This window comes from Hippopotamus amphibius, chromosome 5 (genome assembly GCF_030028045.1).
Source record: "Hippopotamus amphibius kiboko isolate mHipAmp2 chromosome 5, mHipAmp2.hap2, whole genome shotgun sequence".
NCBI classification, from domain to species: Eukaryota; Metazoa; Chordata; class Mammalia; order Artiodactyla; family Hippopotamidae; genus Hippopotamus; species Hippopotamus amphibius.
In genome coordinates, this window is record NC_080190.1 from 126,833,999 (window position 1) to 126,853,534 (window position 19,536).

A 19,536-nucleotide genomic window follows, 5' to 3' on the forward strand; every position below is an offset into this window, starting at 1 on the left:
TATAAAGAAAACACTATGATGAAAGTAGCAGAAGTAAAATATAAATGCTGAGAGTTCTGTGCAGGCTCTTCTCTATGAAAGTACTGTTAAATAACAAAAAAATCTACTAAGTACACCTTAAAGATCCAATTGGCCTTTTGAGTGATTCATGAACCAGGCAGCATCCCATGTAGCAAGTAGAGGGGAGCCTCAGAGGGCTGCAGAGAGGGAGGGGTTTTTAAAGGCAAGACAAGGGAGTCATAGACAAAAAAATAAAAAAGATGACTTCAGATTAAGTCATCTCCCTTTGGAGACAAGAGGGTCTTATTAGGTGGGTTACTTCATCTTCCTTTAGGGGATGGAGAGGGCCCATGTGACAGGTGACCACACTGGAGCCGAGGTAATTTCAGAAAATTCCTGACCGACCAGTTAAGACTACATTTCTGGGGGAGGGTAAAACTTCAGTTAGGTTAGGTATTGAGTCCAGTTTGGTGACATGGTCTAGCATAAATGTTTTGGGCCTGTGGTCTTCTTTTTAATAATACCAACATAAAAGTGAAACACCAATGTTGTTTAGATGGTAGACGCCATCAGGAGGTGGCCACAGCATCCTCCAGCCATGATGTGGGTCCATATGCACAAAACAGGTGGCCACGGGGCATGCAGGAGGAGCCCTCACTGCCTCTATGTCCCATGACTGTACGTGTGAGAGGTCACACCAAGGGCCGGTCTGTGCTGTGCCCAGTGGGTAAGAACATTAAATTTAGACTAGAACTGTGTCCGCTCTGGCTAATCTGTTCACAACACCAAAGGAGTCCTGAGATCATTTCCATGGATCCGTTTTAGGTAAAGACATGCCACTGTTGTTTGTTTGCCTGATTCTTCATTTTGTTGTGTGAGTTCAGGGGCTAAGGATGTCATTACAAATACAAGAAAGCTAGTTCAGCCTTTTCCATGCAATGGACATCGAGGGCATGAGTATTTAGAGTGGAGGAGACAGACACGAGATTCTGCTACACACTTGCGGAGGGAATTTCCTCACTTGGAGGGACAAGATAAACATCACCCTGAGAAGGAAATGGAAGAGACAGAGAGGCCCCCCTAGACTGGAAAGGGAGGGATGGAAGGACCCCAAAAATCCCCATCCACCCAGAGGATGAGCAGCTAAACGGGAGGTAACTGAGCACAGAGCTTTGGTTGCCACGGAGGGAAGACACGGGTTTCCAGTGGTGGCCCATCCCCACTATGGGGTGACCCTGATCTGTGTCTCCACAAACTCTCCCCTGCAATTTCGAAACACACACACCCCAAGACCGGTGTCATGCAGCGACACACCATCTGCCTCCCGGTGCTGAACAGTCCAGCAAGCTCCAGGAGAGAAAGGCCTGTCCATTCTGTGGATGCTCTGTGGTGACAGGAAGGAAAGGTGGCTTCTGGTGCTCCTCCTGCAGGGGGACTGGGTGTGAAAGCTCACTCTCAACCATTCTGGCCATAGCAGGGGTGTCACCTGTTTTAACATCAGTCCACTCACCAGTTTAAAGGCCATAAACAGGACACTCTGTCTCTTCACCGTGGCTTCCTCTTCTGTGAAATGGGATGGAGCCCACTTCACGATCTTCTTGTGGGTTGATCTAGGACACTAATTAATGTGTGTGTGCTTTTCTCTTTGCTCTGTGCACATTAGTGCAGCCCATCTGCAGCGAAGTCAGGGACACAGAGCACCATGAATAGTCTAAGCCTTCCCTCTTCCCACCCCCAGAAGCTCACGAAAACTCTCCCAAACAGCTAGATGCCACACTGGTAAGGACAAAGAGGAGAGGTAGCACCTCCAAGTTTATCGATAAGATACAGTTTAAACCAAACCATCAAACAAGAACAGATGAGCAGAGCATTAATAGGTGAGCTAAAGAGGTAACTGTGTGCGCCCCTTAACCTGTAGGAGATTTGTGAAAATATAAAAGATGTTATGCTAGTTGCTTTCCATGCCCTCTCCTAAGTCTCAAGATGTTAAAGAAGAACTCCTAATATTTAGAACTTAAAATTACTTCCTTACTCAAGGAACAGGGTTTCCATTGGCGGAAATTCAGGCACCAAAGTAAGCAGTTAAGGAAATACTGTTGAGCTGGGACTTTCCAGAGCCTTGGTTTTCAGAGTGTAGTTTGTGGACCAACTCATCAGCAACAGCTGGTTGCTTGTTAGAAACGCAGACACACAGGTGCCACCACAGTCTATCTGAATCAGAATCCACTTTCTAACACTGATTCCAGGTGATCTGTATGCATATTACATTTCAGAAGCAGTGTCCGAAGGGTCAGGACCCCCTCTAATCACACCAAGTACTCCGCTACCCTCCCCACTTATTAAAAACACCAGGTCAAGGGGGGCCACCATATACAACATCCAATTTCCAGAATGTTCATAGGTTAAAACTAAAAAACAAAACACTCAGCAAGTAGCACTCTCGTGTCTATTATTGGCAACTGTCTTAAACATCTGCTGAGAAAAATACGAGCAGACGCTTACTGTTCCATCACACCGGCCGTCCTTAATCCTCAGAAACATCCGCGCATTTTTCACACTTTCAAACATGCAAATCCCAGAGCCGATTTTATGCACTTTCCAGTAGGATTTTTCAGACAGCTTTCCCACGCCAGTGCAGCTCCCATCCGGCTGGAGACACAGGGCCTGGCACAGGCTGGTGGCAAGAAGAACCACGGCACTGCTGAGGAACATGCCCTTCGGAGCAACACACAGAACAGAAAGGCAGTAAATGACAAACCCACGTTTGGCTAGAGAAAGATGGCAATAGAGCCCTTTCTCTATTACAGAAGTTGCAGTGATCAGGTTCTTACCAGAAGCTTGGTGGAAAAAAAATAAGCAAAAAAAAAAAGGAAATAAATAATTTAACCACTATGCAAAGCTAAACAAAACTAAAGAAGGTTGTCTGGTTGACATTACGATTTACATTAAACATTATTCACTGAGAGTGCAAGAGTCAGCATCAGATGCTACAGAGATTTAAAAAAAAGATACAAAACCGACAAACACTTCTCTTAAGAAATTTACAATTACTCTAAGCAAATAATTTTAATACTAACACACAGCAGAATAAAAATAGTGTGGTATAACAGTGTCTGAATTTTTAAATGTAATCCATGGATATTAGTTAAATATATGTATGTATGAATAAATGAATGAATGAAAAGAGGTATCAACGACAACTAAGGCATGTTTAAGTAAATCCTAGGCAAACAATAGGTTAAGACGAAGATACAAAAAGTTCTTGAAAGTTAATTAGAAATATACTAACACTGTAGAGAACTGAATAAAAGAAACAAATACACAAGTCACAAGACACAAATGATGAATAAGCATAAGGAAAAGTAATCTATACTAGTAATTAAAAAATAATCAGCTAAAATTAGGCGTTTATTCCTCTAGAAAATTGTCAAAGTTTCTTTTAAGGACTGTACTCAACACCAAGGTCAAGATATAAATAATCTCCTGCCCTGTCGAAGGGAGCTGGGTAGTAAAGAAAGTATGTGGGGGAGAGTCAAAAATTATCTGCACTCTGGTTATATTAAAACTTCTATAAATTCTGCAGCCAGAGTGCAGATAATTTTTGACTCACCCGCATAATTTTACCAGGAGCTGTCTGGCCTTTGTCCTAGGCTTCTGAGAGGTAGCCTCCAACCCTGGGAATGCTGTGCCTAATAGGAGTGTCTTTATTTGCTGGGGGCCCTGTGTCAGCCAGGTAGTAAAAATGTGACTTAGGGTGGGAACTTTGCTGACCTCCTGAGAAGCTGGAGACTGAGATTGGCCACATGGATTGCCTACATGCAGGACCCTAGGAAAGACTCCAGGCCCCAAGGCTCCGGTGAGTTTCCCAGGCTGGCAACACTCCACGCATATTGTCACATAGCAGTGCTGAGAGAGTAACACCATCCTGATGCCATGGGAAGAAGACAGCTACAGATTCCACATTTCGTACTTTTCCTACACTCTGCCCTCTACACCTCCTCCTTAGCTAATTTTAATCTGTATCCTTTCTCTGTAATAAATCATCACCATGAGTATAACTGCACTGAGTGACTTCTGAATCATTCTAGTGAGTTGATGGTGGTCTCAAGGACCCTTAACTTTAAAGTTTGTGCCAGAAGTGAGGGTGGTCACGTCAACTGTTCCTTCTAACTTCACAATTGCTTTAAAGAATCTGCCTGCCAATGCAGGGGACATGGGTTCGATCCCTGGGCCAGGAAGATCCCACATGCCATGAAGCAACTAAGCCCATGTGCCACAACTACCGAGCCTGTGCTCTAGAGCCTGTGAGCCACAACTATTGAGCCCATGTGCCACAACTACTGAAGCCCGTGAGCCTAGAGCCCATGCTCTGCAACAAAAGAAGACACTGCACTGAGAAGCCCATGCAACGCAATGAAGAGTAGCCCCTGCTTGCCACAACTAGAGAAAGCCCGCACACAGCAACGAAGACCCAACACAGCCAATTGATAAATAAATAAATAAATCTTTTGGAAAAAAAAAAAAATGCTGTTTGCAGAAAGTTAATAATATGATAAAGTATTTACCATATAGTAGGTATAAAAACTTTGGAAGACAAACTGATTTGATTCACAGTCCATCATTTACTAGCTATGCGGTAGTCAAGAATCTTAACTTCTCTGAAACTATTTTCTTCACATTTAAAATACAGATAACAATACCTGTCAGCATTTTTATGATAATTAAATTTAGTCTTGTATGTGGTGAAGCTCTCAGTAAAATGCCTGGCACAAAACAGGCAATCTCAAAAATGATAGCTACTATATTAATATACTGTTATTTTTAAGATAAACTAGCAGACACATACTATAAAGAAGGAACTATAAGGATTATGAGATGATCACATGTGCAGCACTTCAAAGGGGGTCACTATTCTGTTAGAAAAGTTAAATATATGTATGTTTGTTTGACTCAAATGTAAGATTCTCTGACTTTTTATTTGAAATCCCCACAGCCATAGTTTTCACCTGCACGTTCAGCCAGATGTCAGATGTGACTCCCAACAGGTTAGTGCTGCTGAGGCGGCTGTCCCTATGGCCAAGGTCTGGGTGAACAGAATGAGCACAGGCATCAAGGCCCCAAGTGGGAAGAGATCCGATGACTCCGTCACGACTCCATTCCAGAGTTTTCCTCAACAGCACTAATGAAAACAGGTTTAACAGCATAAACGCTGATGACTCCCCTCCAGCTTACCTTGACAAAAACCACAAACTCCTTAGAAAGGTCGGCACAGCCTGCTGACGACTGATTCGATATTTTGCCGTGACGATCAAAAATGACCGTGTGCCCTGGAACTAGTGCTGACTCCAGAAGGGCACAGCGGTTGGGCTGATAAAGAACCCGCATCTCAGTGGAAGCTGCACCACTAATCTGAAAAAGTAAGGAAAAACAAAACAAAACAAAACCTCTGAATTAGCCATTGAAAAGAATTAAGTTGAAAATGTGTGGACACTGCACGTGTGCACAGGTGCCCTGCACTCCACGGAGCCCTTGACCTTGCTACATCACGTCGGCCTCTGTCTTCCAGTTCTTGTGATTCCCCAGCCTGATCTCCAGTGTCTTGCTCCAAGGACCTTCTCTCGATATCTCAGAAACTATGCAGAGTGTAGAATAGCAATAAAAATACCCCAGTGGCAGGGTAATTTAATGAGATGTTAATGTGTATTTTATCATTATTTACTTTTCATTTTTTCTTTTCTGTCTTCCTGACTCAAGACTATTTGGGACCAAAAGCTGAAATGAACAGATGTGCACTACTAGGTTCTGCTTGCAAAAAACTAAACAAATCAAGGAGGTTATGCTACAGGGAGACATTTCTGGTTTGGAGTACTGTTTCAGGTCCTACCCCATCCCCCCTCACTGACCCAGGAAGGCATTTGGCCCTGAAAGTAAGGACTTATTGGTGCCCCTTGAAAGGCTTGGTCCATGACACAAAGGCTACCAACCTCAGCAAAGTTTCCTTGTGTAAGGATGGCAGGTAAGCCACAGAGCTATTTACCATTAAGAAACTACCTGATATCTGATGAGTCCATCAGCAGTGACCATGTGGACTGAAGCTAAGGGAGTTGTCACCAGCTATTCTGAGACCCCATACCCGGTGAAATCTCACATGCAACAAGATGAATCTCATAATAACTAAGATGGAATCTCTCTCCAACCTAGTGGGATAGGGGCTCAAAGATAAATTGACTTTAGGAAAATAAAGTAATAGAACATTTCTGAACTCAATTTAATTGAGTAGATTCCATAGCCACTGCATTCATATTTATTAAATTCTTATTGACTAGGACCTTAATTAAGCAGAATGTGATATAAAAATACAGCATGGGGTAACTTTCTTAAGTGCAGAGCAAAGAAAAGTCTTAATAAAGGAAATGTAGCCTGAATTTCAGTCCTACAAATTATATGGGTTTTTTTCAATAGCCATTATTATCCTTAAGTTAAAAAACATGCTATGAGTGAAAAATCATTGCGTAAAATTATGTAACATTATATGAGAAAGCTGTAGAATGAGAGCTGGAGTCAGATTGCCTGTGTTCAATTCCTGCTTCCACACTCACTGGCTATGAGACCTCGGGCAATGCACTTGGTCCTTCCCCACCGCAGGCTCTTCTTCTGTTAGAAATGGATAACAATGCACTCTCCCACAGGTCAGAGATAAAGGCTAAATGTTATAACACACATTAGGCACTTACATCAGTGCATGTTACCCTATGCTTTCTCATTTTTCAAAATAAATAACATGCATGTATTTTAAAAAGACATTTTAAAAACCTTTATATATTAAAAGCTACTTTTCAAACCTAGACTAAGCAATCCAAAGCATAATTATGTAAAATTATTGGGGTTTTTTTCCCTAATAATATGGTCCCTGAAGGGGCCTTTGAGAAGTCAGACTGTCACCTTTTGGAGGCTCACTAAAATTTTGAATGTTATCAGAGACATGGTCTACTTTTTCTTGTCTAAATTCCGATTGCAGAAATTTAGGTCCATTTACTCATGCAAATCTCAAAAATTAATGAGACAAAACAGAACAATGAAAAAAGCGAAAGTAAAAGCCAAAGGATAATACAAATTGATAATCTTCTAAAAGTGCCTTATGCAGAAATATATTATATATGGATACAGTATGATTGAGAAAAGGCAAAAAGAAAAATTGCTACGTACCATTCCAGTGACAGAGCCATTGTCAAGAGCCAGAGAAAGATGCCTCATTTCATGACTTTGGAAAATGCATACATTTCCTTTGTTGAAAATAACATCAAAGAGACCTATAAAACGTTTTAAATATTAGCAAGTAATTCATGCTTTTAAAGCTTTTTTTCTTATGCAATTATACATTGAAACCTCCTAATAATACATTTTATAATATCCCTCAGCTAAATGTTTTTAATTAGTCAAAAGGTAGAATGCCAGTAACCTTTGATAGTCTACATGTTGCTTAGTAATTGGGTGGAATTTCCAGGGAAAATCTCTAAGGCCTCCTTCCCATGCTCATCAGTAAGCCCCTGAGACAATTCCCCAGCCCCCAAATAACACTCAGTGGAACTGTTTCCAGGAAGGTAAATTATCCTAGTGTAAAAACCCATTTCCATTCTATAAGTCTCAGAGACTTGAGGTAAAATAAATTCATGCATTATAAAATTAAATATATATTATTTGGGCACTGGTGACTGGTTTGTATGATTATGATGATAAAAATTATGTCATCATATATTTGATTGTTTTTAGCTTTCAGTATACTTTTACATGCCATTTTATCTTGAAATGTAAGCTTCTTGAGGGCTTGAATTTTTATCTACTCTGTGTATAGCTATATACCAGCACTCAGAACAGTGCCTAGAACACAATAGGCACTCAAGAAATATTCTTTAGATAAGATCACTAATTAGGACTTCCCTGGCAGCGCAGTGGGTGAGAATCCACTTGCCAGTACAGGGGACACGGGTTTGATCCCTGGTCCAGGAAGATCCCACATCTGCAGAGTAACTAAGCCCATGTGCCACAACTACTGAAGCCCATGCAACAAGAGAAACTACCGCAATGAGAAGCCTGAGCACCATAAGGAAGAGTAACCACTGCTCACCACAACTAGAGAAAGCCTGCATGCAGCAACGGAAGACCCAATACAGACAAAAAAAAGTTTTTTAATAAATAAATAAAATTTTAAAAAAATTTTTTAAAAAGATTACTAATTAGATCCCCAAATACAAATACTGCTTGATCTCATATGTGAAATCTAAAAAACAAAACAAAATAAAAACAAACTCATAGATACGGAGAACAAATGCATGGCTGCCAGAGGGAGGGACTAGAGGGGCAGGCAAAATAGGTGAAAGGAGTTAAGAGGTACACACCTCCAGTTACATAACAATTAAGTTACAAGGATGTAATGTACAGCACAAGGAATATGGTCAGTAACACTGTCGTAATTTTGTACCGGGACAGATGGTTACTAGACTTCTCATGGTGACCATTTCATAGCATTTTCAAATGTCAAATCATTATGTAGGGACTTCCTAGGTGGCGCAGTGGTAAAGAATCCACCTGCCAATGCAGGGGACATGGGTTCGAGCCCTGCTCTGGGAAGATTCCACATGCCACGGAGCAACTAAGCCCATGTGCCACAACTATTGAGCCTGTGCTCTAGAGCCCATGAGCCACAACTACTGAGCCCATGTGCTGCAACTATTGAAGCCCATGCGCCTAGAGCCTGTGCTCCACAACAAGAGAAGCCACTACAATGAGGAGCCTGCGCACCACAATGAAGACTAGCCCCTGCTCGTAGCAACTAGAGAAAGCCCATGTGCAGCAACGAAGACCCAACACAGCCAATAAATAAATAAAATTTAAAGATAAATAAATAAACAAATAAAATTTTTTTAAAATATCATTATGTAGTATACCTGAAACTAACACTGTATGCCAACTACATTTCATTTTAAAAAAAAATAAGGGCAAGTGTTCAAACTTGTTGAAAACAAAAAAATTAGAAATCTCATTTAAATTATAGAGTTAATGAGTTAGCCACCATGAGTAAGCAGTTTAATATAAGAATGGAAAGATTATTTCATTTTAAGAAAATATATTTCTTCAAGTAATGTAACTTAACTCTAAGTCCAACGTAAAAAAAAATTATGAATCCAGTAGATGCCAAAAATAAGTGTCTTAATATTTAACATTTATTTTTCATTTTTAAATCATCTTAATCGGATTCTTAGTAAAATTAGAACTAGATTACTTTCTTTTCACTCTACAGGACAAGTGTTTTAGAATCACTAACCACATCACACCCAACAGGGGCCCTCCTTTCCCCACGCCGACATGCACACTCCCTTGCACTGTGGCCAGAGGACAGGGTGCAGTCCTAGGCTGGTGGCTAAAAGGAGCTGTGTGTTCAGCTTGGCCTTTCCATCACAGGGGAGCATCCTTCACGAAGGCCCTTTCTCTTGTGTTCTCTGACACTGATGAGGGCAGCCCCCATAGGGGACCCTGCAGTTACCCAACACTGTTTGGACCTGGGGAGGTAATCTTGTCTTATTCTGGGCAGAGTTAGCAAGTACTGTGAGCTCATATTATAGAGCCAGTACCCCCACCTGATTCCCTCAGTAATAAAGGTGAGATTTGGATTTCCATTTGTCAGTGTTCTGTATCTTATTTCTTAACTGATTCTGTACACAGGAGTGGAAGAAAATGGTATTATATATCAACGCCTTTTCAAATACCCAACTCTTAAAAAACAATAAAAAATCCCACTAAAATTAATTACAAAATGAGAATGTCAATATTACCAACATTATTTCACTTTCCTAAGGATATTCTTGCCAGTGGAAAAGTGCTTAAAGCCAAATCAATAGATATAACTATTGGGAAGTAGTAGATAAATTTATTATATTTGTAAAACCTGAAAAAACCCTTTAATTAGAGTGGAATAAAGTGGTATGGTATGATTCAAGATAAATGTGTATCTAGACCAGTGCCTGATATGTAACAGGCACTTAATAAATACTGAATGAACAAAACATATAAAAACTATGGATTTCTGTATATTTGTATATATGTTAGCTCTATAATGCAAAAGGGGCTTATTTACAATAGCAATCAAAAGCCTTGGAAAAACACTAACAAAATGATGTAGTACCTATGTGAAGAGAGGAAATACATACACACACACACACACATGAACACACACACGCGTGCACACACACACACACACACGGAGTCCTGAATTAAAAGACAGCAAACTCCTACAGAAAAAAACTGAATACTGTGAAAACATCAATTCCTTCTAAGTTACTATACAGATTTAATGTAATTTTAGCAAAATTTCCTTTAGGATTTCTCTGGAATGATGAAAGAAAGCCAATTTGTAAGAAAAGCCATAAACATTAACTCTGATCAATCTCTGTGCTGTAGTCTGAGTATTAGACTCTCAGGTCACTGTTGGACATTTCAAAGTGCCTCTCACCCTCGGCTCAGGTGCAGCTGCTGGAAGTTCCTTGGAAGGGATGGGTCCCGGCCTGTCTTCCCCCTCCTGGTCTCCCTGTCTTTCACCTCCATCTACCAGCTGAGGTTGGGAGGTGATTTACAGTTCATGTGAGTCTCCGTGGAGGCAGCACTGCAGCCCTCCTTGGGCAGTCACTTCCATTTCTCCATCCGACCACACAGAGGTCACAGTGAGTCACGAGTAATGAGATTAGCATCCTTCTAGCACCCTCAACTGCCTCCTGGTACTGGGGGACGCTATCTAAAGATGAGGCCTTTTGCACCGGGCAGCGTCTGGGGTGTCCAGATGCCACCTGCTTACGTGTTCCATCAGCACTTGGTCCAAAATCATCGGAAAACCCAGGAATCCATGCCTCAGATTCAAGAGAAATTAGGGCTCAGGTCGACTTCTGACCACTCCTACTTTGTGTCCCTTCCTAGAGGCCTTCCCTATGATCTAGTGGCTCTAGGTCCACTCTTCTCTTGCAATCCAACAAACAGCCCGCCTGAGAGAAGACACCAGTGTATCACAGGAACAAGCAGTCCCTAAGCAGTGGTCAGTGGTCAGCTGTGAAGTCAGCTGGCCACACTTCTGTAAATTCAGTCAGGAAGGACACCGCAGGCCCAGCTGGAGTGAAAGTTTGTTAGACCCGCACAGCAGGCAGCAGGGGCTGCGGGTTCCTACTGGGTCACTGACCCCGTCCCATGCAGGCAATGCAGAGCAGGACTAGGTAAATGGCTCTGGGTCACATCACAGCTGAGGACTCTGAGCTGTAGGAACTCCCCATCTCACTCGGGCTGCTGGCAAACCTGCCCAGTCTTTGCCCTCAGGGAGATATTACCTTCATCATCTTAGACAACAAATGTTCTCTGGGGAGAGGAGATTTTACTATCCTTGAAGGTCCTTAGGGAGGAAGATATTCTTTATCTTGCAATATCTCCTTATATAGACACCTTAAAGTAGCTGTAGAGAGCTTTGCACAGGAGACCCTAGTTGCATAGAAATTCGAGAGATACAAAAAGAACTGTCTCCTGACAGCTGCTCTCTTCATCACACACCTCCAGACTCCACAGGGTGTGGGACCTTCCACTCCAGTGGGGAAAGGGGAAAGGGAAAGGGCCTAGTGCCAGACCTCTGTTCTCCAGTCCCAATTCCCTTTATATAAAACTAGTCAAGTCATGATGCAAATCGTGGATTGCGGACAGGAAGGGCTCAGTTCACTATTTTATTTACATCTTCCTGTTATACGTTATCTGTTGTTTGGTTGGTTGGTTATATTAAGCTCCATTTAACCAGATGGCAAAGTGAAATCACACCTTTGTGAGAAGTGGAAAGGGTTGTCCCTTCCTCAAAACAGTTTATTGCCTTTTTGTTAGAAAATTGTTAATAAATCTATAAATCCATAACAATTACAAATGTGAATTATATCCCTACTGTTATACAGTACACAATGACTTATGCTATTTTTAAAATTCGTGGTAAATTAATATAACATAAAACTCACCATTTTAACCATTTTAAATTGTAAAATTCACCAGCATGTAGCACATTCACAGTGCCGTACAGCTTCACCCCTATCTAGTTGCAGAACGTTTCAGTCACCCCAAAAGAAATTCTTTTCCCATTTAGGTTGTTATGTGACTGAGCAGAGTTCCCTATGCTATACAGTAGGTCCTTGTTGGTTACCCATTTTAAATATAGCAGTTTGCACACATCAGTCCCACGCTCCCTAACTATCCCTCTCCGCCACCCTTCCCTGTTGGTAACCATGAGTTCTTTCTCTCAGTCTTTAAGTCTGTTTCTTTTTGTAAATAAGTTCATTTGTATCATTTTTTTAGATTCCACATATAAGCGATATCATACATTTCTCTGTCTGATTTACTTCATACAGTATGACAATCTCTAGGTCCATCCATGGTGCTGCAAATGGCAGCTTTTTTATGCCTGAGTAATATTCCATTGTATATACGTACCACATCTTCTTTATCCATTCCTCTGTCCATGGACAGTTAGGTTGCTTCCCTGTCTTGGCTATTGTGAATAGTGCTGAAATGAACATTGGGGAACATGTATCCTTTTGGACCATGTTTTTCTCTGGATGACATCTTAAAACACCTTTCTGGCTGGGAGAGGGACTGCTCCTCCCTAAACTAGGCAATTCTTAGAGGCAGCAAAAGGCCCAGACTACAGCATGTCTTTGATATGCAAGCTAACCCTTCCAGAGCCACGCCTCCTCTTTCTGGCCACAGGCAATTATCTTCTGACTTAATCATGCCAGAGCCAAGTACCAGGCAACCAGAGAACATCGCTATAGCCCAGAGCTCAATGAAATTATTCAAACTAGCCAATCCTAAACTGTTTACCTTGCTCTTCCTTGCCTTTCCTGTGGAAACCCTAATCAAGGGGTTTGTTAGCCTAAGTGCTTCCTCCCTCCTCTCTCCTGTCTCCTGACCACCTTGATGTTTTTCTATGTGGTCCACACTATGTGTCGTGCTCCGGACTCTAGGACTTGTGCGTATGATGGATTTGTTTTTCTGAGCCTCTCCTGTGTCTTTTCTTGTGGCTCTACCTGACTGACCATCTCATAAAAAAATTCAAAACACTAGTCCATTGATCTATATGTCTATCTTTATGCCAGCACCACACTGTTTTGATTATTGTAGCATTGTAGGAATTTTAAAAATCAGGAAATGTGAGTCTTCAAACTTTGTTCTTCTTTTTCAATATTGTTTTGGCTTTTAGGGGGTCTCTTGCAATTCCACGCAAAATTTAGGATTTGTTTTTCCAAGTCTGCAGAAAAGGCTGTGGGGTTTTGATAGGGATTGCAGTGAGTCTGTAGATTACCTTAGGGAGTATTGCCATCTTAACAACGTTAAGCTCTCCAAAACATGAACACTAGAAGTCTTTCTACTTGTTTCAGTCTTCATTAATTTCTTTCAGAAATATTTTATAGTTTCAGTGTAGAAAAACTCATTGAATATCCAGGATACCCCAGGTACCAATGCAGAACATAGAAGGGAAGCAGCAGCACGAGAAAGAAGATGAGGATTCATATTAGAGGCAGAAGAGACGCTGCCCTCCCCATTCCTGGCCGTAACTTAGTGTGGAGGGAAGGTGGAGCTCATCTTGCAGCTTAAAACAAATATTTATTACCTTACCAGCCTAGGACAGAAATTTGGGAGCAATTTATCTGGGTGAGTCTAGGTCAGGGTCACTCATAAGGCTACAGTTAAGCTGTCGGCTGGGGTGGTGGTCACCTGAATGCTTGGCTGGGGCTGGAGGGCCCTCCTGCAAGGTGGCCCCTCACATGGCTGCTGGCAAGAGGCTTCTGTTCCTCGCCAAGTCGTCCTCTCTGCAGGGCTGCTTGATGGCCTTATGACAGGGCAGCTGACTTCCTCCAGAATGAGCGACGCAAGAGGGGGTACCAGGAGAAATCTGTAATGCCTATTTTACCTGGTCTTGAAAACCACACACAGTCACTTCCACAATATTCTGTTTGTTAGAAGAAAGTCACCTAATGCAGCCCATACTCAAGGGGAGAGAAATAGGCCCTACCATTTGAAAAGGGCAACATTAAGTAATTTGTGGACATATTTTAAACCCTCCACAGTGAAGAATGCGGCCGCCTCTCCCTCATGCGTGCTTCTGACATAGCACCAAATAAGCACTCAGCCTAGTGCAGCCACTTACCCAGATCCACAGACAAAACAGAAAAACTATGACACGTTAGAGATTTCCAGTGATATGCTCGGGAGTACATTTAAAACTGCGCGCTTAATCCTCTTAGGGATGTAAGTCAAACAAATCTGAATTTAGATTATAATTTTTTTAAAGTACAACTATAAATTGAGAAAACTATGTGAATCTGTATTTTATAGTAAATCTTTTGAAATTTCAGGGAATGTGAAGTCTGTGAAACTGGCCCCGACGTAAGTAGCCATCAATGGTTTAGAGCTAAAAACTCATTTGCTTTGGTTGTCTGGTCCTCCCTTTCAGTTCTAGGATCCCACACGAGAGACAGAAGATTTGCTTTTCATCGCCATTGCCGATGTTGGTACAGTGTTGTTTTTAATACTTAACAGCTTATGGTCGTAAAAGGAACACCCAATCGTATCTCAATGATCTTCTCACATTGAGTGTCTGCTTCTAGGTCCAGTATTGCCAAGAAATGCTTCAGTAGCTCTCCTGGAAATGAGCATTCTAACTCTCCAAGTATGGAAATAGCTAAATTCACAACCAGCTTGATAACGAAATAGAAACACTGGTGCCTGGTGATAAAACAACATTTTTTGTGGAGTGAAAATCGTAAGCCAATATATCTGAGACATATTCTTCAAATCCTTCCTTGAAAAGATGCCCATGGTCAGCACTGTTCATCACCACACTTTCCAGGCAGGCATGTGCGCACTGATTCACGGGTGCGAGTCCACGGACACGGCGCGTAACACCAGGAAACGACGCTGCAAGTAATTATCACACACAGAAGACCTCCTGTTGCACAGATGTCAGTTATGCTGAGGAAAATTACTCATACTTTCCTGCACCTGCCTGTTTTAGGACTGCTCATTCTACTCTGTGTATTACAGGCCTAGCATATTTAGATGCTGGGAACATGTAAGGGTAAAAATTTCTCTATTTTCATCATCTACCGGTGAGTTCGTTCTGCACAGAGACTCACACGCCTGGTACTGGCTGCAGGACAGAAATCTAGCTGCGGCTGTCAGAACACAGCTTTTTCCCAGGGAGCCTCTCTGCATAGCTCTGTGGGCTTATTCATATCATATCGTGAGGGCTGGCTGCCAAGAAGGATTAATCCAAGAAGTGGAGGTAGCAGGTGCGGATCTTGGGAGTTCCAACGTTGCTTCATCTGCATTCTGTCAGTCAAAACCCGTAGAAAGGGCTGACCAGCAGGTATGAGGAAGTCACTCCTCTTCTTGATGCGGGAGTGGAAGTTTCCCTTTATAAACCAGCTTGTTGGGATAGGTGTTAGCAGACAGTTCTCCCTACATCTGTCATTCTCCTGCACGGTCCAGTCCCTCTGAATAAAGGCATTTGCAAAACGTTTGTACACGGAAACATTCCCGCATAGGAAAGCTTAGATACCTGTCTCTTTCTCTCCCTCTCTTTCCCTCTCTCTCAACATCTCAGGGAAGTAAAGATAAAGACCTTTCCTTCCCTTCCCTGGAGAAGATTTGCTTGCATTCCAGAATAATGGTAGGTTCTTTCTGTCTCTTCTTTCTCTGTCTCTGTCTCTCTCTCTGTTTCTCCTTCTCTAGAATGAAGAATGGGCAACCCCGTATAAGATCAGCGTTTCCTACCTTGGGGATTTCTCTGCTTCAGTGCACCCACCCGCATATGCAGGTAACATCAGGCTCTCACTTCATGATGCTGTGGGATGGGGAATTGGGAACCAATGTAAGGTGTTGCTCTGACTGCTCGTGTGCTCTGAGAAATAATGATCCTGGTCTTTGACTCAGTGCTCTCGTGTTTTCTGTAAGTAGCGCAAAACTTAGATCCTTCACAGTTTCCGATTCGACAACGGGAGACATTTTTGAGACCACACTGGAAATACAATCTACTCTTGTCTATTCGATAAGCAAAAAGAGCATCAGCACTGGCAGCAGGGGCCCCATGAGCCGGCTATGAAGCCCATTCGACTGATCTAAGTATATAAGTGATCCCAAATGGGAACCAATAGGTAAGAAAAACGCCTAAGAAACGGGCTCATTTTGAAAAGAGAAGCTACTAGGACATATTCTTAGATTCCCACATATTTTCATAGAAGAGAAAGTTGGATTATTCTCTGGGATCTCTATTGGGAGGTGGAGGTTACATTTTTAAGAAATGCTATAGGCTAATATCTCATGCACATCCTAGAGGCTATTTGAACAGCACAGTCTGTAACAAAGTACAGCAAGTTTACATCCATAGATGAAGCAGGCAAATTGTGTTTAAATAGTGAAGGTCAAAATTTCAAGAGGAGCTGGAGGTTTGGGTTCACAAAGCCTACCATTACTGGTTCACTCCTTCTTCATCAATTGTTGTGGTCACGGCTTCATGACATGCTGATGTTAAACCACAAATCCAATTTCTCTTTGCCTAGCTTTTCCTCTGTACTTTCATTATGACACTACAAACAACCATTATTAGAATTTTTGTACATGCTTGTCTTCTGTATCAGATTATGAATCTCTGGAATTCAGAATAATGTCTTAGTTATTTCTGTGGCCCTCAAATTATTTAACATGGTGTTTTAATATAACAGGCACTTGGTACTCAGTAGAACGAACTTAATTCCTTAAATGGCCACACCATTCAAGAGCTACAACTGCTGTTTTTTATGAACACTCTATGCTAATTGCCTATATTTTACTCTTCAAGTAAGTAATACCAAATAAGTGGTTTCATGGTGTACTATCTGCATAACTGTATTGTCTGCCCAGATTTAAAGTCTGCCATCTATTGACCATTTGTATTAACATAGATAGTAAATTACTTAAATGGTTTAATACTGGTATAAAGCCATCTGAAAAATAAGCAAAATTCAAAGGGGTCTAGAAATCTGCTTTCCTCCAGCTCCCCAAACTGCCACAGCACCACCTGCTTCGCTGGTGACTGTACCGTATTTATCTGTCTCCTCTCCAATCGCATCAACTGTGCCATCTGGGTGCAGACGAACAAACCCTCCCGTTAGCCTGTTGTAGAACTGAAGAGTATTTCCTTTCATAAACTTCCAGCTTTCTGCAGCCCACTAAACAGAAAAACAAAACAAACAAAAAACACCCATATGAGAAGACAAAGAGAAGAAATTACTAGGAAACACCCCTTACTAAACATCATATACTGTCTTAACATACCAAATAGCTGTTTGAACACTGTTTTGTACCAAGTAATTTAAGGTCAAAAGTAAAATCTTACTGTTTCTTTTCTACTAACTTCCAGCTTCTGCCCTGAGGAAATAAAGGAGAGAGGGGACCATTAATTTCAGCAGAGTCATGCTTTCCTCAACCACGAAACAGAATTTTCCAGGAAATGCCTGACACTCACTTGCAGAGATGATACTGTTATCCCTGGCATACAGTTCTCTGACAATTTTACCATCATCTTCCCCTTGATCCAGCCATCTGTGGAAAGAAAAGCTTATCAAGGATACTCTGAATTTATATATTTTCACTAACCACTGGCAATTATCTAGCCAAGTCAGAAATAATGGATAACAGGAGTTAGAAAGAGCCATAGACACCCAACTGGCAAAAACAAACTAGAAACTGGAAAAGGAAACACTTCAAATGATTATGAGAGTTCAAGGGAGATAGAAGAAGCTGCTAACAGGTAAGGATGACATGTTTTTCCCTAAACCACGAGTGAATTACTCAACCAGTTCGTCCGCCAAGGTTGTAGATTTTACATCCACTAGACGAATTACTTTATCCTGTTCTTTGGCCACCAGCTACAAGTAAAACTATAGCCAGTTATTTCATGTATGACTATTACTGGTTGTAAAGAGAGTGTTGAAAGAAAGATCAACCCTATCACTACTATTGGGACAATAACCCAAAAATCAAAGCCTAGTGACAATAGGTCAGCAACATCATGGGTATATAAAAAGCCACATGCAACATTTATTTGATGTAGAAAGAGAAACCATATTTTTTAAATCTGTATTAGTTTACCAAAAAATATTTAAATTTGTATCATCAGGAATGATGGTAAACATAATAGATTTCCATCTAAATAGAAGAAGCAACCCCTAAAGTTAATGTTCAAAAAAGTTACCCAACAAAGCATCAATGACCAGGAATGATTGCATAAACGACCCATTTCTACAAAATACATGAACTTGGAACTGACTAATAAGAAATGAATCTGTTCAAGGTAAAAAGCACATCTACAAACCTGTGGCAGAAAAACACGTATTCATGGTTCGTTGTGGGGTCCTTGATTACAATATCATCAAGAAACCAGCCATTTCCTAAACACAAATTAAAGAAAGAAAAACATGGTGCATATATGTATGGACCAGGTGTTACTGGAAGTTGTGAGAAAGAGGCCGGCCCTAGCTTCTAAATATATAAAGGTCTTGTGCACCTTTAAGCTTTAATGCTTCAAATAAAGCAAGACACAAGAAAAGTAAGCTGTAGAGGCATTTAAAAATATTTGTTATACATGTAACAAAAGCACAGCATATTTCAAGGCTTTGTGTTTTATATCTACTTCAATATGATTTTCCAAACAGTTGAAAATAGAACAATTCTGCTATTGCTCTTGATCTCACGAATTGCATTTGTAATCCTGGACCTAACATCTTGCAAAAAATATATATCTGATGAGTTAGCAATACTGTTGATTTCCAAAACATATACACATAGAAACTTATTAAAGTTCAAATCTGGACCAAGTCTATATTAATTTATATATTTTTATATAAAATATAGAGAGAGATAATATATATAATATATATAAATAATACCATATATATATATATGCTAGAAAAAGAGTAGTCATTCGAAACTCTGCCCAAGAACACAGAATGAGCTGATACACATGAAAATAACAATCTTTTTTTAAACATTTAATTTTATATTAATTTGCAGATTGGAGTTGGTTAAAATACAATTTACTTTTATTTATAGATAAGATGGAATATTTTAACTCTTCATTGTGGTTTTATTATACAAAGAGCCAGCTCAAATATACCCTTCTTTAATGAAAACTCCTTGACTTGCTGAGGTAACACTCATCAGCTACAAACTCTAACACAGCACACTTTGATGGCGGGGCCTCTTCCTACTCCTGGACTTCGTCCCTCACCGCACTCCCATCACTGAGCCAGGCCACGGTCCTCACACTTCCCTAGATCAGTGGTTCCCCAACTTTAGCAAGCATCAGAACCACCAGGAGGGGGACAAAGACACAGATCGCTGGGCCCCACGCCAACCTTCTGACTCCAAAGGCCTGGGATAGGCAACCTAAGGTGACCAAATGCCCCAGTTTGCCCTAGACAGGCAGGT

General features: G+C 41.2%; 1 protein-coding gene across 1 annotated transcript in view; it reads right to left on the reverse strand.

Moving 5' to 3' along the window:
• Positions 1-19,536, reverse strand: part of LOC130854289 (uncharacterized) — a 91,848-nt gene that overhangs the window by 67,238 nt on the left and 5,074 nt on the right. Inside the window, exons 3-9 of the mRNA XM_057736997.1 lie at positions 18,422-18,497; positions 17,573-17,649; positions 17,444-17,475; positions 17,147-17,276; positions 7,207-7,310; positions 5,233-5,409; positions 2,503-2,715 (exon numbers count right to left, since the gene is read on the reverse strand). Of these exons, the coding sequence (XP_057592980.1) occupies positions 2,503-2,715; positions 5,233-5,409; positions 7,207-7,310; positions 17,147-17,276; positions 17,444-17,475; positions 17,573-17,649; positions 18,422-18,497 (809 nt within the window). The remainder of the gene's footprint in view (positions 1-2,502; positions 2,716-5,232; positions 5,410-7,206; positions 7,311-17,146; positions 17,277-17,443; positions 17,476-17,572; positions 17,650-18,421; positions 18,498-19,536) is intronic.